At 36.6% G+C, this 24,396-nt stretch overlaps 1 protein-coding gene across 1 annotated transcript in view; it reads right to left on the bottom strand.

The window, feature by feature from the left end:
• DENND1A (DENN domain containing 1A) overlaps positions 1-24,396 on the bottom strand; it is a 667,138-nt gene that overhangs the window by 462,622 nt on the left and 180,120 nt on the right. The window contains exons 4-5 of the mRNA XM_044664250.1: positions 19,423-19,472; positions 6,106-6,225 (exon numbers count right to left, since the gene is read on the bottom strand). Of these exons, the coding sequence (XP_044520185.1) occupies positions 6,106-6,225; positions 19,423-19,472 (170 nt within the window). The remainder of the gene's footprint in view (positions 1-6,105; positions 6,226-19,422; positions 19,473-24,396) is intronic.

Raw genomic sequence — 24,396 nt, 5'->3', positions numbered from 1 at the left:
AACAGGACTTTAAGTTTGTTCCTGGACGTAATAAGGAGCCACTGAAGTTTACTGAGTGAGGGGTAGAGGTGGGGTGACACGGTCAGACCTGCACTTTAGGAAGATCACTTTGACAGCCAAGTGGGGCATGAATCAGATTGGAGAAAGACTTGAGGCAGGAAAGAAAGCTATTTTAACAGTCCAGGTGTGAGGTGATGAGGACCAATACCAAAGTAATGGCAGTGTCAAAGAAGAGAAGGCAGTGAGGGACGTTTCAAAAGTGAAATCAATAGGACTTGGAAAATGTTTAAATATTGTGGGTGACAAAATAAGGAGTTGTGGATAACACCTAGGTTTTGAGCCTGTGTGACTCGGAGGATGGTGGCACTATAGGGAGCAAAAGGTAAGTTAGGAAAAAGGGGAAATTTGGGAAGAGAGATAATGAGTTCAGTTTTGGATATGTTGATTTAAGATGACTATGAGACATCTAGCTCAAGATGTCCAATAAACAGTTGGAGATATATTGGAGGTCAACAGAGAGACTAAGTTAGGTAGATCTGAGAATCATAAACAAATAAATAAATGAATAGACAAATAGATAAACAGAAAAATAAATGAATGAATGAATGGATGGATGAATCCCTAGATAGATAAATGAATAAATAAATGGGTGAATAAGTAAATACGTGAATGAGTGAATAAATTGATAGATAGATAGATAGATAGATAGATAGATAGATAGATAGATAGATAGATAATGTCAATCCAGAGAGCTAATGAAATTATCACATGAACTAGTACAGAGGGAGAAGGATAAAAAGTCCAGGACAAAAACATGTTTAATGAAGGGGAGGGGTAGAGTTGTAGGGATGGAGAGAAACTGGGTGGAAAACTGAGCAAATCTGAAGCCAAAAAAAGTTTAATTTGAAAATTTTAAATTATATTTTAATATGCTAAAATTGTGAATATTAATGAAAATCAATCTCCACTGCTGTAAATTATACCACAGAATGTTAGATATAAGAATGGAAAGGGACCTTAGAACACAGAAGTTATTTCTGGAAAGAATCTTAGAAAATTTAATGCTAAAACTAGAAGCTACTTTAGCATGTGAAAGGTTAATGCTTAAAGGGGCCTGAGAATATTAAAGATGAGATCTGGAAGCAATCTTACAAAATAGAATGTAAAAGCCTAAAGGGACCTTAGAGCATAGAATGTTAGCTCCTGCAATTGAAAATATTAGAGCTTAAATGTACCTAAATATTACAGAATGTTAAGAGGTGGAAAAGACCTCAGGTATAATAATAGTGCAACTGTCACCTACAAATCTTTCAATGGCATCCCTCATAAGTGGTCATCTAACTTCTATTTAAAGACTTTTTCTGGTGAGTAATTTACTATTTTATAAAAAGACATACTCTTATTAATCATGAAATATGTATCCATAGGCAAACTTTGATCCTGATTCTATTTTCTGGAAACAAACATAATAAATACATTCAATTTTTTTCATATTTCATCTACCTGATCCAGTTCCAGGACATCATTCCATCTCATCATCCACTAAATGCTCTCTATTCATGTTTAATTTAACAAATAGAAAATAAGCCTATGCCTGTTTCCTAATCAAAAGTCTCAGTACAACTTTCTAAGACAATTTCAGGGAAAAAAAAATACTGGAGTTAGTTTTCCAGAAATAGCAGAGTAGCTATTGCTTTTCCCCTCTTTAATAAGCTGAATATATTATTATCCAGTTTGGAGTGTCTTATCAATCTTATCTACCAACCATAACTCTATCAAATGACCTTGTTGAACCATAAATAAAAGTCTGCCAAGAGAGAGCACAATGAAGATCAACTTACAGATTTTTTAAATTTCTAAAATAAAGGATGTCATAATTTCATGAAACTTAAAACACAAAATGTTAGAATACAGAACTTTCAATCTGGATAAGAAACATTTAGTACAAGCCCTTTATTTTACAAATGAGGACCCCAGGGCCCAGAAAACAGAATTGACTTAACCAAAGTCATAAAATTAGTTATATATGATTTTGGTATTTTGAAACTTCATTACTAGACAAAACTGTTTCGCATTTTAAAAGTTTTAAGAAAACAATATCCCAATTGATTAAATGGTTATTCATCTTCCTACCTATGGTGTAAAAATAATGTTATGTAGCGAATAGCAAATACATTGATTTTGTAGAAAGAAATAATGCTGAAATGTTTTCCAAAATCACCAGAAAAAAACCCAAGCATATTCATGTAAAAATTCAGTGAATTTCATCCTGACATACTACAGAAGTGTACATGCACACAAATATATGTACCTATATTTGTCATAGAAAAAGCAATGTATCTAGAGACAGGATACCTGTATTTGAGTAGCAGTTCTGCTATTTTCTGGCTATGTGACTTTGGACAAGTAACTTAACTCTGATTTATGAGATCTCTTATAGCTCTAAATCTCTTGACTTTCCTCCCTTTGTACAAGTTTCTTCCTCTGTAAAATGACTGGGGAGGTGAGGGATAATGGACTAGATAAGATCTCTAAATTCCCTTTTAGCTCTAGTAATGTATATTCTAAAAATATGTTCTAAATACCTATCATTCCATGATTCTATGTTCTAAAATTCTATTTGCTTTACTAACTCCCAGTCTATGTTCTAACATTCTACATAATAAAGATTCTTTCATCCCAAAGAACATTTGCTGATATTTTTTTCTCCAACTTATACCCAGTCTCTGCCTTCTGGAACTCTCTCCTCCTTAAGAATCTCTCTTCTCTGGATTTTCATAACTTTTCTGTTTTTTGGTCCTCCTTACTATCTAATAATTCCTTTTTTAAGTATACTTTCCTGGTTCTTTGTCCCTATCCCAATCCCTAATGATACATGCTTCCCCATAGCTCTTTTCTGGGCCCTCTTCTATAATCTCCAGAGACTCACTTAAGGACTTTAATAGCTTCCATCGATTTCTAATCTCTACGTAAATAATTCTCAAATAGATAACATCTAGCCCTGATCTCTCTTCTGAGCTCCAAGAATCAAGCATATATTTCTAACTGCTACTGGATATTTCAAACTGGAAATAGAGGCATCTTTCTCCTAAAACCTATCCTATTCCATACTTCTATTTTTCTGACAAGGACACCATCACTCTTCTAGGCATTCAGGTTTGAAACCTCGGTATTACTCCTGACTCTCTCTCACTCCACCTATCAACTCAGTTGCCCAATTTTGTCATTTCTAGCTCTATAACATCTTAAACATTGATTCTTTCTCTACTCAAATGGCCACAAACCTAGTTCATCATCTCTCAACCCTGAGATAACTGCAATAGTCTCATTTGGTCTCTCTACTTCACCTCTTAACTCTCCAATCCATTCCATATAGAACTGCCAAAATTAATGTGAATGTTTGGCCATGTGACTCCAATGGCTTTCTATTGCCTCTATAATTAAATATAAGGTCTTCTATTTTGTATTTCAATCTACGTTTTTAACCTTACAGCAAAATTGGCCAACTTACATTTTTTGCATATGACACTGTCTTATTGCCGTGCCTTTCCTCTTTTTCTTTTTTCTTAAAGACAGGTCTCTCTATCTCCTTCAGGCCAAAAGTACAGAGGCTACTCACAGTTCACTACTGATCAGCACCAGAGCTTTAGGCTTGTTCTAGCCAGGGTTAGTTTGCTACTAAGGTAACCTGGTAGTTCCCTCCTCTCAGAGATCCATTATATTAATGTCAAACAATGTTGATGACATCCCACCCTCCACCCCATAGCACACTACAGCTCAGAATTCCAGAGCCAATGAATTCTTCTATCCTTAGACTCCCCAGCAACAGCAATTACAGGCCTTAGCCATCATGCCTAGCTATCTCCATGCTTTTTCAGTGGCTGAGCCCATGCCTTAAATATACTCCCTCCTCACCTCTACCTTTTAGAATCCCTTGTTTCCTTTAGAACTCAGAGGAGGAGGATGAGAATTGGTGGGGACCACTTTCCTTTGTATAATGCTTAAATTTTACAAATCACTTTCCTTATAAAAATTCTCAGAAGTAGGGAGTACAAAGACTTTTTCCTGATGGTAATGAGGTAAGATGATTGGGGGGTGAGGGGGACCCAGATCCCTTGACTTCCATTCTAGAATTCTTTTCCAAATAAAGATATTGGGGTTCATTGAAAGTAATATGTGGCCTGTGGTCACACAGGAGACAAATTCTTAAGGAAGGTCTTCTGATTCTAAGTCCAATGCTCTTCTTAATATACTATGCTACTTCTGATAAGGGAGAAGTCTATGCAGAAAACCATAAATGTCTAGCACTTCAAGTTAAGAGATCTGAAAGCTCCAACTTTTCCTGTCCCCAGTGTAACATGTGCCTGTGCTTGAGGGAGAAAGGGGGAAGGGAAAGGAAGAAAAAATAAAATGTAATGGGAGAATTGGTATACCAGAGAGACATCCCCTTTCTGGAATTCACCCAAAGTCTGGCCTTTCATTTCAGAGGCTCACGTCCAAGTCCTTAGTAACAGGGTTTTGTCAGGGGCACCTTGAAGTTCCCCTGACCTGTGCTGCTCCACGTTAGCAGCAAGAGACAGGAGACAGGCCCCTCTGACACCTATTTAACAGAGGCAGATGGAGAGTGGTATGTATGGGATACCTTTAATTCTCCCTCAGGAACACCCTGCAGCTTTGAAATGTAATTTCCACACAGCCCCTCCACCCAGAACTCACTCTGACCAATCCTGGAAGAAGGAAATCAAGCATCAAACAAGTGGAATGCTAGGTACAAAGATCTAAGGAATAGAGGAGGATGCCTAGGATGGAAAGAGCATTGAAAATCAGTCCAGAGGATTGGAGTTGCTGGGGTTATGTAGGCTGAAAAAGAGGAGAAGGGGTATGGGACCAAGACATAACAACAGAGATGGCCCTTTAAGTACTCATTCCCTCTCAGGGTTGCTGTGAGGGTTACATGAGAAACTAGGTTTGCAAAGCAAACCCTTAAGCACTATATAAACACCAGCTTTTGTTATTGTTATTATTGAAGTATTTTTGGTTTTGGTTGTTTTGGGGGAAGACCTATCAGGTGGAAGAGGGATTAGATTCAGTCTGGTGGGCTAGAAAAAAACAGGACTAGAACAACAGGTTGGAGCTGAAGAAAGGCAGATTTCAAGCCAAAATACAGAAAAATTAGTGTTTTCAAAAAGTGTAACAGACTATGTCTGGAAGTGGAAGGTTCCTCATTTTTGGAGACCTCCAGAGGGAATATTATGAACTGGATAGAGTTTTACTCAAGAAGGGGTAGAACTATGTCCTCCAAGTCCCTTCCAACTTACTATGATATCCTGACTGATTGTATTATCTCAGTCCCCTCTGAACATGAAATAATTGGTTTCAACAAAAATTAAAATGCCTAATATATTTAATACAAGCAGAGTTCTGTGCTCAGTTATAGGTGAGATACAATATTTAAGTAAGAGACAACTCTTCCCATCAGGAAGATCACATTGTAATCAGGGATATGGCACAAGTTAAACTAAAATATAAAATCATAATCAGAAATTATAGAAGTGAAAAAACTACTATTAAAGGTAGAGGTAGGAGAAATCATCAAAAAGGAAGGAAGGGAAAGTGTGGAGAAATCAGGAAAGACTTCCTAGGGGCAGCAATAACCAACCATTAAACTCCAAAAGCATTTTCTGTAGAAACTGAGGAAGGCATGACCAGCATTGGCAAGAAATTCTTAGATGCAGACACATGTTTATTAATAATCCTGCATATACAAAATGTTTAAAAAGAAGCTTAACAAGATAATTTCTGACAGCTCAAGATAACTCGATCAGCTCAAGCTATGTCATCCAACTTTCACACATGACCTAAAGGCATTGACTCTTTTCTCCATTCAAGACACAAAATACAAATAAATAATGAAAATTATCTTCCTACTCTTAAAAGTGCATGAACAATATTTTGAAATCTTTTGCCCAAAGTGCAGTGACTTGCAGGGAAGAGATAGGGAACGATGGAGAACAGCTGGAAAACTTAAATTACATCTGTAACAAAACAAGACCCAATACTGCCCCTCTGAGCAAGCCAATAAGCCACAGCCCAACCTCCTCTTACCTTAAGATGCAGAAGCAGCTCTTAGCTCCCGAAGATAAGCGGCAGAAGCCAAACCTCTGTTTGCTGTCAATGTCAGTAAGCACGAATGTGAAGTTCTGGCCAACTTGGCTCACTGTAAGGCTACAGGAAAGAAAGAACAAAAGAAAAATAAATTGTGCAACCAGTTCAGTGATAAAAAGTATCTAATCAAACCAAGTCATTGAACCTGTAACATTTCCTTTCTCAGTGGACCTATGCTTCTCTAAATGAACTTGCACATTTACATTTTTCACCAGAACTGAAGGGAAATTAGTAAGGAAGTCAATTTCTGGGACCACCTTTGAAAAAGAATATATCACTGGCCCTAAAATAGGAGTCAATTTTAGGCTCTGCCACTAACTAGTAGAATAACCATAAGCAAGTCATCTTCTTTCTTGGAGTTTCAATCACCTCATCTGTAATATGAGGGGATTAGAATGTATGATTTTTGAGGTTTCTGTCAGTTCTAGCATTCTATATTAAGAGGAATCTTAAAATAGGTGCTAGGCTTAGAATTAAGAAGTCCCAATTTCAAATCCCATCTTACATATTTATGAATTTTGTGGTCCTGGGCAAATCACTTAAACTCTTCTCAGACTAAATTTCTTCATTTATAAAAAATGGGGGAAACTGTGTACCTATGTCAGAGGGTTGTATGGATGAAATAGAAATAATACAGGGTATTCCAAAAGCCTTACTGCAGTTCCAAAATTTAATCACTTGAAAATACATGAAGACTTTTGGGATATCCTGTATATGTAAATATTTATATATGCTATGTAAATTTTAGCTATGTTCAACAATCCTATTAAGCTCTATAATTCTGTTCTAAGTCCCCTTCAAGTTCTTACATTCTATGTTCTATGATCCATTCTAGCTCTGATGTTCTAAATAAAATGTGTTTTAATATCCTTTCCAGTTGTCATTCTTTCTTTTCAAGCCTCCCCTCTAAGTAGGTCTCTCACTCGTCATTTCATGTTCTATGATTATATGATTCTAAACAATGGCCTCAAAACGCTTAGGGCTACTTATTAAAACCACTAAGGACACAAGAAACAAGGTGAGCATTTGCCTTCCCAAATGCCATTTTCCAAAGTAAGAGTTTTGAAGCCCAAAGGAGCTCATTTTGGAGCCCAGGAAAGCCAGATTGTTTAACAATGCAAGCTGCTTTCCAAGACAGTGAAAAACAATGCTATAGGAAAGCATTAAACAAAGCAATGTTTTTACTGCATTAAAGCAAAAATAAAAAGCACATCGTACATATAAATTAGAATGCAACGTCTGTTCTTTAAAAAAAGGCAAACGCACAACCAATAAATTATACTGTAAAAATAAAATATAATAAAATTATTTTTAAATTAACACACATATAGTTACAAAAATTCTAATAATATTATTTACTAATATTAGCTCTAAAAAGATCCTTTAGAACATGGAATATTGGAACTTTAGAGTTAAGAGGAGACTTGTCCCATAGATGAAAGTCCTTAGCTGAGCCCTGCAAGGACAGCAGAGGCCTAATAAATACTTATTGAAATGCAATGGGTGTCTCTGATGAGAATTTAACATTAACAAATAGATTTTTTTTCAAAATTTCAGTAGGATTTATGAGCTTTTAAACTTAACCATTTTTTCCTACATAAAATCCCAAAAATGAGTCTGATTTCCCTACTAAGATTACATAAATGCTCTCCACTATAATTCACTTTATAAATTAAATGAATACCATTATCTAGGAGAAAATGGTAAATAACAGTTGAAGTGGCCTTTTCTAAAGCCAGCACTTGTAATTACTGCTGAGTCCTCAGCACCATATAAGACTTCTAAAAGCTAACTCTTGTAAAAGCCTAGGTAAAAGATGCATGAGTAAATCAAGATTCGAGGAGTCATTGGAATTTCTGAGCACCTTTAATGGATTTGATATAGCAAATCCTTCAGTTTGTAGGCCTGCCAGTTATGCAGGAGCAATGAACACTAATGGCCTGGCTGCTATCTCTGCCAGCAGATGTGGTTTAGTAGACAGAACCCACAACTTAAGTCAGGAACATTCAAGTAGGAACTCTACTGAACAAGTCTGAGCTCCTCTGAACCTCTGTTTGTTCATCAGTCAAATGGAGATAATAGTACTAAGATTGTCTAGCTACCTTACTTTGTTATTGTCGTGATATTAAAAAATAATAATAAGAGCTCACATTTACACCGAGCTTTATGATTATAGAAATGATACCTGGCTAGTCAAAAAAAAAGCTTAAAGACTAGAATCTGGATTGAAATCTCATCTTTGACACATATTAGCCATATGACTCTGGGCAAGTCACTTCCCCCTCTCTAACCCTTGATTCTCTCATTTTAAAAAATTAGGACAACATTATTTGTGTTCTTGTTGGGGAGCGGGGAGGGGCTTGGTGGGGCTGGGGGTGGGGGGGTCTTACAAGGGAAGCATAAGCACTATGAGAATAGGAACAGTTTACTGGGTTATATGTATACGACTTTGGTAACGGTGAGGCAGAATGTTAACTACTCCCATTTCTGTAGGCTCTAAGGTTTTCATAGTGTGCTTCTCACCTGTCTTAGGCAGGGCCATTCTACAGATGATGAAACAGGCTAAGAAAGGAAAATCCCTTGCCCATATTCAAATGGCTTAGTTGGTGACAAAGCTAGAGTTCCATCTAGGGTAGTAGGAAAAGTCCTAGAAATGCAGTCACAGAATTTGGGTCTGAATTCTAGTTCACTACTTATTACCAGGTAACTTTGGGTAAATTACTTTCCCATCTCAAGATTTCAGGTTCTTCACCTACAAATGAAGGATTAGACCAGAGGATCTCTGAGGACACTTCCAGCTCTAAATCATATGGTCCTCTGCCTCTGTTTCTTTTTTTTTTTTAATTTTTTTAGACCCTTAACTTCTATGTATTGGCTCATAGGTGAAAGAGTGGTAAGGGTGGGCAATGGGAGCCAAGTGACTTGCCCAGGGTCACACAGCTGGGAAGTGTCTGAGGCCAGATTTGAACCCAGGACCTCCCTTCTCTAGCCCTGACTCTCAATCCACTGAGCTACCCAGCCGCCCCCCCTCTCTGCCTCTATTTCTAAGGTTCTAGTAATACCTAGAAAGTATTAGAAGGGCTCTCAAATGTGATTATGTGCAAGAAAGTGTTTTGTAACCCTTTTTCATCTAAATAATGTGAAATCCAAAGGTATGATGATCACCATCCCATTCCCCACCCCATCATCACCATGATCACTATCAATATCACCATCACCACCACTATCATCATCATCATCATTATCATCATCACTTTAACAAAATTTTCCCATGGCAAAGCTCCTGGGAGAGGTCCTATTTTAATTTAAAAGGGAAAAATTGTCCAGAGATCATTTACTAAGGCTAGGAAAATAATTCAGGAGGAAAAGAAAACACTTTCTTCTGCCAAGTCTAAGAATGTGAACAGAAACAAGGTGGCAATTTAAAAAGAACATGGTAATAAAACAGGTGTAAGTAATGCTATCCTCCACCCTGAACAAGCCAAGAGAAGAAACACATTTCTATAAAAGTTACAGAGCTGTCGAGGGGACACCCAATGCTACCTTCTTGTGGCTGTTATGTTTTATCTATAAAGCTTGGATGCGATGTTACTATGGTGACTTAATACTATGTTTTAAAGAAGGATTATATGATTAATTTTAACAAGGTTGAGAGCTGAGGATGTGTGAGAAACGAGATTCAAGCTCACATAATTAAAGTGATTGGGGACGAAAGCAAGGCTCGCTTGGGGGAGGGGAAGGGAAGGCTCCTGTGATTGAATTATTTTGCACAACAGGTCAGAAAAATTCTAAGTTACAAACACATGCCAGATTTTTATAAAGTAATGCTTTATGAACTCACAAATTATGTACCTTCGTGAGTTCAACTCTGGGTTTCTTGTTCTAAGATGTTTTAAATAAACATCAACTAGTATTCCAAAAAGGTTAGGTGTTGGCCTGGTTGGAACATTTCATATTGAAATACTTGATGCCTTGAAAATATCCATTCAGTCCTTAGTCCCAAAATGTAGAGGCAGGCAAATATTAGCCCTCAAGTTAGAAGACCAGAGTTCAAATAAAGGCTCCATCATTTAATAGTCACATAATTAAGAAAGTCAGTTTTCCCCTCTGACACTCAAGTCCTTCAACTGTAACATGGACATGATGCTTTTTGCCCTACTAACCTCATAGAGCTGCAGGGTGAACTTACTTTGTAAACCTTAAGGTATTACATAAATGAGAACTGTCCTAATTACCAGTCTTTTAATCCTTAAAGAAAAAAAAAACAGGTTATAGAGGTAAGTAGTAGGTTTTAGCAATAAGATGGGCTAACGCTGACTTTGGGGATTCAAAAATATCTAGATCTAATTTTGAATTCTGTTACTGTGTGGCCTTGGACAACTGACTTCCCTTCTCTAAGCCTCAGTTTTCTTCCTGGTCAAATGAAGATAATACAAACTACACTACCTAGGTGCCTTAAAATGTTGTTTCATGTTGTAACTGTGCGGTCCTGGTTAAAATGCTTTGTAAACTGTAGTGTTTTAGAAAACTAAGTTATTATCATAAAAGTTGATAAAAAAAATATTTCAAGGGTTCTGTAACATCATCAGCATGGGCACTTTTCCCACTGGTGAAGATCACAATTTTTTCAGGACTTATAAATAGTCAATATGCTATGATGGGAAAAAAATCATTCCCTAATGGTCAATGTTCTTGTAATGAATCCGTCTTTAACTGAGATAGGTCCTTGGGAAACAGACACAATCTATCAATTAAACAATCAGCAAGTATTCATTAAACACTAGATATTCAGTACTATACTCTAGAGATATAATGAAAAGGCAAAAACAGTCCTGCCCTCAAGGATCAAACATTCGAACAGAGAAGAAAACATGTAGTTATATACAAGATCCATACAAAGGATACATAGTAAACTTAGAGAGGCAAGCACTAGCAACTCCAGGGACATGGATCTCACACTACTGAAGGTTGGCAGGACTTACAGGAGCTTGTTCTCTTTTGGCATTGCCTTTAAGATTCCAAGGTCATCTCCACACTTCAACAGTAACCTCTTAGTGGAGGAACAATAATCATACAACTCTATGGGGACTTTACAATTTTAAAGTATTTCTTCAATATCTTTATAAAGAAAGTCCAGAAAAATTATCCTCGTTTTACAAATGGGAAAACTGAAGCTCAAGTGATTTGATTTTGGTAACATGACTAGAAAGTTAACTGCCGTCCTCAAGCTAAAATGAGGAATGAAACTAAGACTTGCATGAAGATTCCCCTTTCTATTCACAAATATCAGTCATAATAAAACCAAGAATGTTCAAAGAAAAACTAATTTTATTCCCTTGTTATCTGGGACTTCAAAAAGATTCATTCTTTCATTCATTTATTCAAGACAAGAAGAATTATAGAATCATACATAGTACAGGAAACAGAATACTAAACTTGGAATCAGGAGACATGGGTACCAGTTTTGGCTCCATGACTAACTAACTATGCAACCTTCAAAGAGTAGTCATTCCTGTCTGGGTTTTGGTTTCCTTACCATAAAAAAAAAAAATCGGTGAATTGAGGGTAACTAGATAGTTCAGTAGATAAGAGAACCAAGCCTCAAGTCAGGAGGACCTGGGTTCAAATATGACCTCAGATACATCCTAGCTGTGTGACCCTGAGTAAGTCACTTAACCCTAATTTGCCTAGCCCTTGTAGCAATTCTGTCTCAGAATGATACTAAGACAGAAAGGGCTTAAAAAAAAAAAATCAATGGATTGGACCAAAGGGCCTATAAGGTTCCTTCTAGCTCAGAAATTTTATGTTCCTAAAAGTTCTTTGTTTGGTTTATCTTTCCTCCTATGGGAACAAGCTTCTTCTATAGCTTACAGAGATACTTACTTTAACTAGTCTGTTGTACAATAATGAACAACTGGGTAACAAACACATCACCAAAAGACAAAGTTCAAAACTATTATAGTTTAAGATATTTCTCTTTGGAAAACTTACAGTCAGGAAGTCCCTGTCAAAGGTTTTAAAGGTTTCTGCAAATCTTTCAACTTGTTGACATAGACTAATAATATAAGAAGATTTCTCAATGATGATTACTTTGTGAAAAGGATCTGATTCCTTTTATTTTAAAATAGCATTCCTATGTTTATATGTATCCTTCAATTCTTTGTCTTACAATAATCAAATCATCATAAAATGTTAGAGCATAAAGGACCTTAGAACACAGAAGTTGAGAACATAGAACATAGAAAATTAGAGCTAAAAGATACCTTAAGACAGAAAAAGGAATGTCAGAATTCAAAGGGCTTTAGAACATAAAACTAACATACAACATAGAAAAATAATAAAAATTTAAAGCTCAAAAAGACCTTTGAGATACAGACACAGTGGAACTGGGAGAGATCTTTAAACAAAGATTGGTTAGTAACTAACTGGACCTTACAGATCATTTTAAGTCTAAACCTGTCATTTTATTTAAAACGTAAAATTAACCTCAGTTAGTGGAAGAGCTAGGGCAGCTAAGTGGAGCCATGGATGCAGAATGCCAGTCCTAGAATCAGGATTACCTGAGTTCAAATCCAACCTCAGACACTTACTAGTTGTGTGGCCTCAGGCAAGTCACTTAACCACATTTGTCTCAATTTCCTCACCTGTAAAATGAGATGAAGAAGGAAAGGCTAACTATTCCAGTTATCTTAGCCCAGAAAACCCAAAATGGAGTCACAAAGATGGGAAACAACTGAAATGCCTGGACAACAACATCAAAAGTGGCAGTTAGAAGCAGAATCAACAACTTCACTCTTGTACTAAATTCATTCACTCTCAATCCCTCAACTTTCACAATTTCTCAGGATAAAATTTCTTCATAAAGTTTTAAACAATTCTATAGATGTCACAAGGAGATCAGAAATTCTGAATAATATTCTCAGCAAGTCAAAAGAACCAAAACCAAAATAGGAATATCTCCAAAAACTATTTTTTAAGGATAAAGTCCATACTATCTTATACCTTGTAATGTATCTCCAAAGTCCATGTCAACATGAAGAACAAGGAAGAAAATCAATGTTTATTCAAACCACAGAATCTAACCTTCATGCTGCCTGCCAAGTGTTGGTTATTTCTGTCTCCTCCAGAAGCATTTCATTAAATCCTGAAGAAGCTTCCAGGTATAGTATATAAATGGAATGCAGAGGCATGGACCATGTGGTTGAAACAGTTGGATTCCAGGTATCACATGAGAGACAAGGTCCATGTTAGCCAAGTCATCATCACCAAACATTTATGGAGCAGTTATATGTGGGCCAATGTACTAAATCCCACGTGAAAGCTACTTTTCTTTTCTTCCACTGTCCCTGGGTTGTTAAGCAGGACTGGCTTAATATAGAACTATCTGTAGATTAAATAAAAATCCAAAGTCTTTAGCCTAGCATTTAAGGTTTTCTACAACCTAGCTTAGATCTGTGCCTTTCCCAGTTTATCCTCTGTTCCATTTCATATACTCCAAACTCCAATCAAACAAGGCTGCTTAGTCATCTCTTTTTATTCTCATAGAGCATATTACATACTTTATCATCATAATATATTTGCTTGTGTGGTTCCCCGTATCTGAAATATCCTCTCTGCTATCTCTGCCTACAAACTTCCTACTTGTTCTTCAAAATCCAATTCAAATACTACCTGCATCTTCCATGAAGCCTTCTCTCACTCCTTTTGTTAGAAATGATACTCCTCCCTTTAGCTCACCAATATCACATGTGTACTTCTCTCATGCACTTATCATGTCTCATGTGTTATTACAATTATGAGTCCCATCTCCTTTCTAGATTGTGAACTCCAAAAGGTAGAGAACTCCTTAACCGTCTTATTTATTTCTTTGTCACCTCAGGTACTCAGCAAAGAAGCCTGCATTAAAGAATGGCAGCTTCAAAGATATTTGTGGAGTTGTTATAAGGATATAAAACATGCTGCTAACCTCAAAGGGCTATAATTGTTAGTTATGATTATTACTTGAACTGAATAATCCACTATTAGCCCAGTCTAAGCTCTTTGGGGAAAGGGGGTCATGTGTTCTGCATTTAAAATAGTAATGATTATACACAATATGTTCAAAAACTACTGAAGGATTTTTCTTAGATACATAATTTCTCTGACCATTTTTTTTCAAAAGAGGCAAATGTTACTTCTACTGATCTGCTTCAGAGAATCAGTGTGAAGATAATAAATAATAAAAATAGCAAAAATTATATATTTTCAAGAAATAATATTTGCAAAATTCTTAGTTCTAAATAGAAAAATCTTAAAATAACAAGCAAGATTTAATTCAAAAATATTTCTTAGACTCCTAAGTGGAAGGTATTGTAGAAGGTGCTTGATTATACAAAACTTATAATTCCCTAGTTCCAAGATGTTTGAATTAAAAGGCAATTTTATAGGACCTCAGAGCAGGAAGGGATCTCACAGGTCGTCTAGTTCTCACTTACCCAAATTTTGAACCCTTTCTATACATCCACAGGTGGATATCTAGTCTCATTTTAAATGTTTCTAATAATGGGAAAATGACTAACCAAGGAGACATCCTATTCCAGGCAGGACAACTACGTCTGTTAGAAATATCTTGCTAACACTTAAATCTGCCTCCCTATCCATTGCTCTCAGCTTTTCCCTCTAGGATCAAGCAAAAAAAGACTAATACCTCTTTCACAGGTCAAGCATTCTTATATTTGAAAAAAACTGTATTGTACGTAGCATGGTAGACAATAACAATATGAAGAAGTTGAAAGGATTCAGTTACATATTCTAATCTACCAATAACTTCTTTCCAACAAAATATCTTCCCAGATCCCAACTTCCCACCTATAACATAGGAGGTATTAGCATAGATGATTTCTAAGGCCCCTTCCAGCTCTGACATGCTATGTTCTAATAAATTCCATTCCAGCCCTAATATCCTATGTTCTAAGGTCCATTCCTACTCTAATATTCTTTGAACAATTAAGATCTCTTACAAGTTATCATTTGTCCATTTAACAGTGATTGAGCAATCTTTCCTTTCTTATACTAATAAATAAATTGTACTACTATTCAGCGGTATAAAAGTAAGAAGCATGCAAAAATGACTAGAAAGACTTCTCTTTTTAACAGAATTGACTAGAGCATGTTCTTTGACCTTACTAGAATATCTGTGTCCCACAAAAATAAAACCAACACCTGCTTAGACTCTGAGCAGGAATAAATTGAGCTAAAATATTCCTTTGCAGTACAAATTACATTACTGATACCTGTAATAAGGGAATAAGAGGAGATGGTAATGAGAGTCACTAGGGGCCTAGGAGCCAGTAATTAAACTAGCTGGTGATTGGAGTTGATGTAATCAGAGGGGAGCAGCCTCAGCTGAGCTGCCCAGTGAATCTCCACTGCTAGCTGCAGGCTCCTTTAAGATGTTGAGTTGGTGGCCCCTCCCTGCTGAGGTAACTGACTCCCTATTGGGTGAGAGCAGAACCCAGCAGGAAACCGTGGCTCAACTTCCTCCTAACAATGGAGGCCTAGCTTTCACTTCCACAGTAACCCCTACTTCTCAAAATTCTGTCCTCCTCTTAGTCTCCTTAGCTTTGAAGGTGTTAGAATAATCACAGGAATTCAAAGATTAAGGCTAAAGGATTCATTTGAACTAGAAAGGGAAAAACTAAGGAAAGAGGGCTTAGGTTTGCTAAGCTGTTGCTAGAGGCAACTGGCAGGTGTTGGCAAAGGACCTAAAGTGTCTTGACAGGCTGAGGGCAACCAGCCATCAGTCAGAGATAACTAGACTCTGGCTTGGTGTTATTTGAACAATGATGTTGTTGAGTTGCTCTAGAGATGGCCCTAACCACTAGGCTATACTATCTAAGTTCCTACCCATGATTCACCTCCCTTCACCACCCCAGGGCCCAGGGGAAAAGGTCAGGGATAGCAAGTTGACTGGGTGAGATCAAGGGAAAACAGAACCCCAAGGTTGGGCTTGCAGGGCCTTATATAGTCACAGCCCAACTGCCAGTTAGCACGTGGCATCTGGCACATGCCACCCCAGAATTCCATTCTGATAACTGACAGGATTGCCTAGGGTAATATTGCAATGCAAGAAACCCTGCATTACATACCTAAGAAGAAAATCCTTTCATTTAAGTCTTTGTATTTATTGAGAAGGAACTGGTTTAGTAATATCTAGTCTAAACTAGACTAAATTAAACAAGATTAAATTTTGTAAAAGTTAGAATCTAAGAACAGAAGGAAAGATCAAATACTATGTTCTTTCTAAGTTTCCCAAAATATGTTATTCTGTCAAGAAGGAAATTTAATCACTTCTAAGGTAAGAGATCTCAGTAAAAGAAAGCTATCATATACTGAAAAAATTAAAATATATTGCTAGAATAACACTTCTGTCTCCAAATCATACCTATGAAGGACTTAGTAGCACTCTGAAATTAGAATATAAAATATTAAGATCCAGAATGTTATAGTAAGAGGCCTTAGAACCTAAAATATTGTATCATAAAATATTAGAATATAGACTGTAAGAGCCAGAAGGCCTTTAGGGATTATAGAGTCTAACTTCATTTTAAAGATGGATTCAGAGGTGTAGAGAAGTAAATTGACAATCAAGGCCACAAAGTAATACAGTGGCAGGACCATGGATAGAATTGGGTATCCAGAATCGAAGTCAAATGTTTTGTCCACTGCACCACACTACTCTTCTCTTAGTTTAAAAATACCCCAAGGACCCATGTTTTCATCTATGTGGGATGTACCAACACAGATCATGACCTATAACAAAAAATCCTAAGAATTGCTTAAAGCTGTGGGTGATTTACCCATAGCCACATAGTCAGAAAACGTCAGACGGGATATTTTAAACTACACCATCTTGATTCCAAGATCAGTGCTCAATTCACAATGCCATATGCAGCCAATAGTTTTAAAAGATTCATTTAAAAATAATAACCATGGGGGAAAAATCAAATCTATCCAAAACAGATCTCCCTTTGAGCCTGATGAAATTGTTTTTCTTCATTAAAAATCCCACAAATTTTTAATTTTTTAAAATTCCTGCTCCACTGATGTTCTGTTGTTTCATATATCATTAATTAACACAAATAGATGTAAAACTTGTGTCAAATAAATGCCAACAAGCAAATGCAATTTGTTTGGCCTCTTTAGGAGACACATGAAAAGGAAGAAAAATTTGTTTTGCTCTATATATAATCTACCCATCTTAAAATGAAGGGACATTTATCATTTAAAATTGACTACTTATACAATGATTGGCCTAAAAGTCCTTACCTAATTTCTCTAATGTGGGAATATACCCTTCTTCTTAAAATCTTTCATGGTCCTTTGCTTGAATGTCTCATCTGTATTGACCACACTCAAATGTCTTACTCTCCTCCATTAGTAGACTACCAGCTAATTGAGGGCAGTGCCTGTGTCGTTTCACCTTTGTATCCCCAACACCAAGCACAATGCTATGCACAGAGGAGGTCCTTTGTTGAACTAAATTAGGCATCCAATCAAGATCCAAATATGACTCAGCAATGTGACACAAATCATGGAATATGTCACAACTAGAAGATGTCCTAGAGATCATTGAGTATGACTTCCTCATGTAAACAGGTGAGGAGAAAGTGATTTGCACAAAGTTATATATAATTAGTAGGAAGCAGAGCTTAAAGACTTGAAACCAAGTAACTTTACTGTAAATCAAGTGCCCTGTTCACTACTTGAGACTATATGACATATCATATCAATCAGGAGTATAATCAAGTATCTTTAAATGGAACTTCAAATGTGTAAAAGTGAAATTTGGAAAATGCCATCTAAAAAGTGTATATATTTCTATGGACAAGGGAAATGTATCAAAACTACATTTCCCGTGATCCAACATGGTCCAACTGGTTTCCGTTTCCGGGTCTTTGGGGCATGGGGAGGTCTATGTCGACTCAGAGAGGGTTTAAAATCTCCTGGGTTAGGAGGGAGTGGCCTCTTTGCGAGTAGGCTCTTGGCCAGGAAACAGGAGACAGTAATGGAGGCGGCAGTTTTGAATGCTTACAAGCGCATGGTCTGATAACTTTATCTATAAACATGGCTTTAATTAAAATACTAATTTATATATTTATACCAGCCTTTATCATTTTTAATATTAATAATTGATATTTACTAATCACACATATAATCTCTCTCTCTCTCTCTCTCTCTCTCTCTCTCCACACACACACACAAATAAACATGCACACATATATGCTATATTCAAAGTGCATGAATTTCTATAACATGTATACATGCTTAATATAATACATACAAAGAATAAATAGCAAGAGATTAAACTCCAACCATGCTAACTCATTGGTTTAAATTTTTTTATTGAAGAGATTATGAAAGGCAGCATAGTACAGTGAAAGAGTACTGGGCCTGGAATCAGAAAGACCTGGGTCCAAGTTTTGACTCTGACACTCACAGGATATGTGAACTTGGACAAATCATTTAACTTCTGGGTCTCAGTTTCCTCATTTGTAAAATGAGGATAATAATCCTACCAGTATTGCTTCAGTGTTTTTAATATGAAATGTAGATGGAAATGTGGGCATCTTAAAGGTGTGTAAATGTGAATTATTATTATAAGAATAATGAAATGATAGGGCTTGGAATTTGATGGTCTTAAAGATTACATAATCCAGCATTCTCATTTTATAGATGAGGTATCAATATAGATTGAGCCTCCCAGAAATCTCTGAGAGATTAAGTGATTTATGTAAGGTCCCAATGATAAAGTAGCCAAGCTAGAATTTTAAGCCTGGGTCCTCTGACTCCAAATTATGACCTCTTGCCACTAGACCATTGCTTCTCCATTAGTATTGTTGATCCCATAATTTAATCCTTTTCATTTTGCAGATGAGGAAATTGAAGCTTACAGAAGGAAAACTACTGGACCAAGGTCACAGAGCACATTAGCTAAGGAATCAGTTGCAGATCTCCTGCTTCCCAGCCTAGGTCTCTTCTCACTATCCCACACTGCCCCACCAATGCACAGTTCGAACTTTTAAACTTTTTGATGGTGCCCATAAAAACCCCAGGAAAGAGGATATTGCAACTCTCCCTGGCACATAGGTGCTTTAAATCATAGTTAAACAGACAGAATGTTACAAATAGCATGGTTTTCATTCTCCATAGCAGTTTTATTGACAAGTGTTGTTTTTTTTTTTTTCTCTCTTGTAAAGTTTAAAAATCTAACACTACCTGTCCACACAGAAGGGGAAACAAAACTTGGTCAAAGTCTGTAGAACTTCCTGTGGAGAGAAAAAGAGATAATTTATACATCTAATGGGAGCAATAAATCTAACATTAACCACAAGCGCCCAATCTTACAACTCTACCCCTGAAGAAATCTGAGACAGATGAAGAAATATGAGCTTTATCAATTACATGGGGAGGAGGACTGGGCAGTCAATCATGTGAAATAATAAACATGATCAAACTTCATTAAAAATGAAAAATTAATCAAGATTCACACATGGGCAAGCAGCAGGGGCCCAGCAGCAAAGCTCCAAAGGGAGGGAGGAGTTTGCATGGCTGAGTGTTAACACCCCTCGAGGGACCATCTTCAGCATGACCATATGGATCAGACTGAATAACACCAAACCACATGGGTTTGGCCTGGCAGGACCACTTCTGCTGGCACCATTTTTGCCTGTTACCTAGGAACAGAGGGGTCTGGGATTAGGAACCGTTTCCCAACATCAATAGGTCCAATAACAAGAAAGAGATAAAGCCAATCGTTCTCAGAGATCATTTTTTCTGAATGTATTCACAATCTTTTCCTCCATTAAAACATCTATTTGCTTAAGTTTTTTATGAAAGTTGCTGTTTGTCACCAATTTATTTTGGCATCAAACTGTAACAGTTTCAAGTTATATTGTTTTCAGGGTTTTCTGACACCACTGTGCTTATCTTTATTTACACATCCCCCGTTTATCAATTAATCAAAGTAAACTATTAGTTTAAATGTCTTTTTGAAATCAGTAGGTATGCAACATTAAATAGAGCAGAGAAGGGAAAGGTGGAGTGGTACTTCAAAACTCCTCATTCTTTGAACAAGAAAATCTTCCCTCAGTTAAAAGTATCAGAGTCAGAAAATGTTAGTGCCAGAAGGAAGGCTGGACCACAGAGAATCATACCATAAAACACAGAATGTTGGCCTCAAATGGGATGCATGAATGCAGCAAGTTAGAACATCAAACATTAGACTAGTAGCTTTAAAACATAGAATGTTAGAACATAAAACTGAATATTAGAACATAGGATTGTATAATGTCAGAGAGACCTAGAAGAGTCCTTAGTAGACAGAAGAGTTGAACATGAAACCAAAAAATGTCAGAGCATATAAACATATGCCCAGATAAATTCAAGAGGTCATGGAAGTCAGCAAACATTTTTTTTAAGATCCCATCACATAAAAAGGCACAAAGTCACCTAGATAACCCCACATGACAAACAAAATGTTTCTAGTTTATCTTAGTTGAAAAGCATCATTAGTTTAAAAATGCATTAATTAAAATGTTATAAACATTACATTTGTGTCCCTTTCATGAATCTGCTTTGCTCTCAATCCTTTTCAGCTCACAAATTTCAGGATAAAACAGTGAGCACATTTTTATGGCATTAAGACTTGGGTCTAAGTTGAAACAAGCCTGCCTTAACTAAATCCAAATCTGTCAGGGTGATGAAATAAAGATCAGATTACAAATGTAGTCCTTTTCCAACCATTAATAATGAGTTATCAATGCTAACTGGATTGATGATGCTCGCTTCATTTAGTTTTAAAACCAGTTCTATCATTCAAGAAAGAAACTCACATCAATCTAATCATCTACCCAATGAAGCAGAAAACACTTTGGCTTCCCCTACCAGAGTATATACCTCTACATAATTCAATTGAGAATATCCTATTCTTTAACATTGTTAGAGTGGGATTACATTAATTGTTCCACTGTTTAAAAAAAAATGAAACCCAACATTAAAATGAACTTGGATTAGAATTAATAACAAAGGAAAATTTCTCTCAAAATAGTCTAAATTACTGTATCTGTACACTAGCCATATCTGAGCTGTGCTGTCTGTAATAACCTTCAAGCTATTTTAAAAGAGGATGTCTTCTATTTAAAGATAAATCACTACCTAGTTCACACAGAGCAGACTGCTTAGGACTAGAATTAAGAAAGTGCAGGGTCCTGGAAAGTTCTGCCAAAAGCATTCTCCATGTGGTCCTGAGCAACTTGTAATATTCTTAAAGCACAAGTGTTATCAGGTCACAGCCCACCCCTCTACTCCCCTCCCTCAGCTCCAGTAGGTCTTATTAAGTTAAGCATATAATATATTTTCCCTTAACTGGCATTTTAAACTCTTTATAACCTGGCCCTTTCCTATCTTTCTGGTCTTCTTGAACATTATTCTTTTCCCCAAGCCTACTAATCGAACCATAATATTGCTTCCTTGCTATTCCATGCACAACATACTCCATTTTTCACCAGCACTCTAGTTTTGTTCCTCATCTACTGCCCAGCAGAACTCAGATTCTGCCTGCTGGGATCCTGGCCTCTAATAGGTAAAGCTTTGACCTTATCTTGGTTAGTACCAAGACACTAGGATACTACTCTGATATTTGCAAACCATCACAGACCTTGCAGGTTGTTATATGGTTGGATATTCTATATTCAAAGGTTCCTTCTAACTGTGATCCTAAGAATACTATATATAGGAATAAAGGAATTTTCTTGGCCAATAAGAATATTATTCAGACAGCTAATAGGGTAAAGGGAGGGATGTTCACTTTAAAGTCCTTAGGGACCTAGTCCTACTAATGTCCTTATCCTATAAACATATCCTCTCAATAATTTAAACAAAAGAAAAAAATTTGACCAAAAAAAAAGTTCTCATTTTCCTCAGGATCAAACTTTCTTCAAAAAACATTTTTAAATGAAACAACTTCAGCATATATGTCAAAACTCTGTAAAATTCAAATACATGTGATACCAAAGGTATAGAGACCAAAGACCGATCTCCTCTATCACTACAAAAATTACAAATGCAAAAATGAATTTTCCATTTTAAGCTGGAATTTCACTGAGAAAAAAATCTTCCAAAAATATCTCAGATGAAATCTCATGGCTACTATATTTTGCCCTAGATTAGATTTAGGTTGTTAATAGGCCTAGCTTTAAACCTTTCTAAAATATAAAAGCTACAAATGTCAAGGCATCAGGAGTCTATAATTTCATCAATCAAGTAACTCAACAGAGTTACTAGACATCCAACATGGTATTTGAGTCCAGGTCTTTCTGACTCAAAATCTGGCATTCTATCCAAGTAACTTCTCTTTTAAAAATCTCTTTCTCAAAACTGGAAGGACCTGATGCAAAGTGAAATACACAGAACCAAGAAAATGTTGTACACAATAACAGCAACATTGTGGAACAATCAAATGTGATAGACTTTACTACTAAACAGCAATGCAATGATCCAGGGCAATTCTGAAGGACTTATGAGAAGGAAAGCTACCCACCTCCAGAGAAAGAACTGTTGGAGTAGAAATGCATATGGAAAAATATGATTTATCACTTTTTATTTGGGTGTATGATTTGGGGTTTAATATGATTATTCACTTAAAAATGAATAATAAGGAAATGTTTATGTGATAATCCATATATATATGTGCATATATATAAGCCAAAAAAAATATAAATTTAAAAAATCCCTTTCTCAGCCAAGAAATATATTATATTGTTTCCCTCTACATATCTACATAGTGCTTTCTGATGTCAAAAAGATAGAGAAAGTAAAAGGTATGAAAATAGTGTGACAAATGCTAGTGTGCTGGATCAGTACTCCGGCTAGAAATCTCTGTCATCCTCAATTCCTATCTCTCACATGCTCCACATACACAATCTGTTGCCAAAGTTTCTCATTTCTAACTTCACATATCTATCAGATAGGGCCCCATATTTCCACTTATACTGCCCACCCTAGTGCAGAGGCTCATCACTTCTTCTCTGATCTAATGCGTTCGGATTGATCTCCTTTTCTCAATGTACTTCCCACTCAGTTACAAAATGAAGTTCCTAAGATACAGATCTGACTTTGGCATCTCTCTCCTCAATAATATCCACTGGCTCCCTATTACCTCCAGTTTGGCATTTGAAGATGTTCTCAACCTGGGCATTTCCTACCATTCTAGTCTTCTTATATTTTACTTTCCTCCACACATTCTACAAACCACATGACAATACTCTTCATTCTGCATTTGCACTAGCTTTCCTCCATGCCTGTAATGTTTTCCCTTTTCACCTCCACCTCCAGGTCTCCCTCAAGACTCAGATCAAATCTTGCTACTACAGGAAGTTTTTGTAGCACCTCTCTCCCCACGCCCCCCCCCCAGCCCCCTATTAGTGCTTTATCTCTGGGACTAACTTTTCTTTCAACTACATCTATCTAAAATGTACAATTTTTTTTTAAAACCCTTAACTTCCGTCTTGGAGTCAATACTGTGTATTGGTTCCAAGACAGAAGAGTGGTAAGGGGCTAGGCAATGGGGATTAAGTGACTTGCTCAGGGTCACACAGCTAGGAAGTGGTCTGAGGCCAGATTTGAATCTGAGACCTCCCGTCTCTATGCCTGGCTCTCAATCCACTGAGCAACCCAGCTGCCCCCTAAAATATACAATTTTTTGCATTTTGTCTTCCCCACTAGAATGTTAGCTCCTTGAAGGCAGAGGCTGTATTCTTAACTTTCTTTGTATCTCCAGGACTAAAGAGCAAAGCCTAGAACACAGCAACTATTTAATAAATATTTGTTAACTGTCACTATTTCAAAGTCTGTTCATGCTAGTTCACTTTTACTCATGCCTACCAAAGAATAACAACCCTGAGGCTGCCAAACATAGAGAGAGCCAAGTAACCCAGAGAATAGAGAACTGGGCCTGGAGGCAGGAAAATTCAAATTTGGTTCACATTTAACCTTGGACACTTATTAGTTGTGTGATTATGAGCAAGTCAGTTAACTACCCAGTCTGACTCAGTTCCTCAACAGTAAAATAGGAAAATAATGTCAACTATCTCCAAGGCATATAATATGAACTTAATCCTTCTTTCCTTTCTTCCTTCCTTTCTTCTTCCTTTCTTCCTTCCTTCCTTCCTTCCTTCCTTCCTTCCTTCCTTC

Source organism: Gracilinanus agilis, chromosome 2 (assembly GCF_016433145.1).
Source record: "Gracilinanus agilis isolate LMUSP501 chromosome 2, AgileGrace, whole genome shotgun sequence".
In the NCBI taxonomy this organism is placed as follows: Eukaryota; Metazoa; Chordata; class Mammalia; order Didelphimorphia; family Didelphidae; genus Gracilinanus; species Gracilinanus agilis.
Note: the sequence above shows the minus strand (reverse complement) of the source record. Positions and strands in the feature narration are given on the sequence as shown.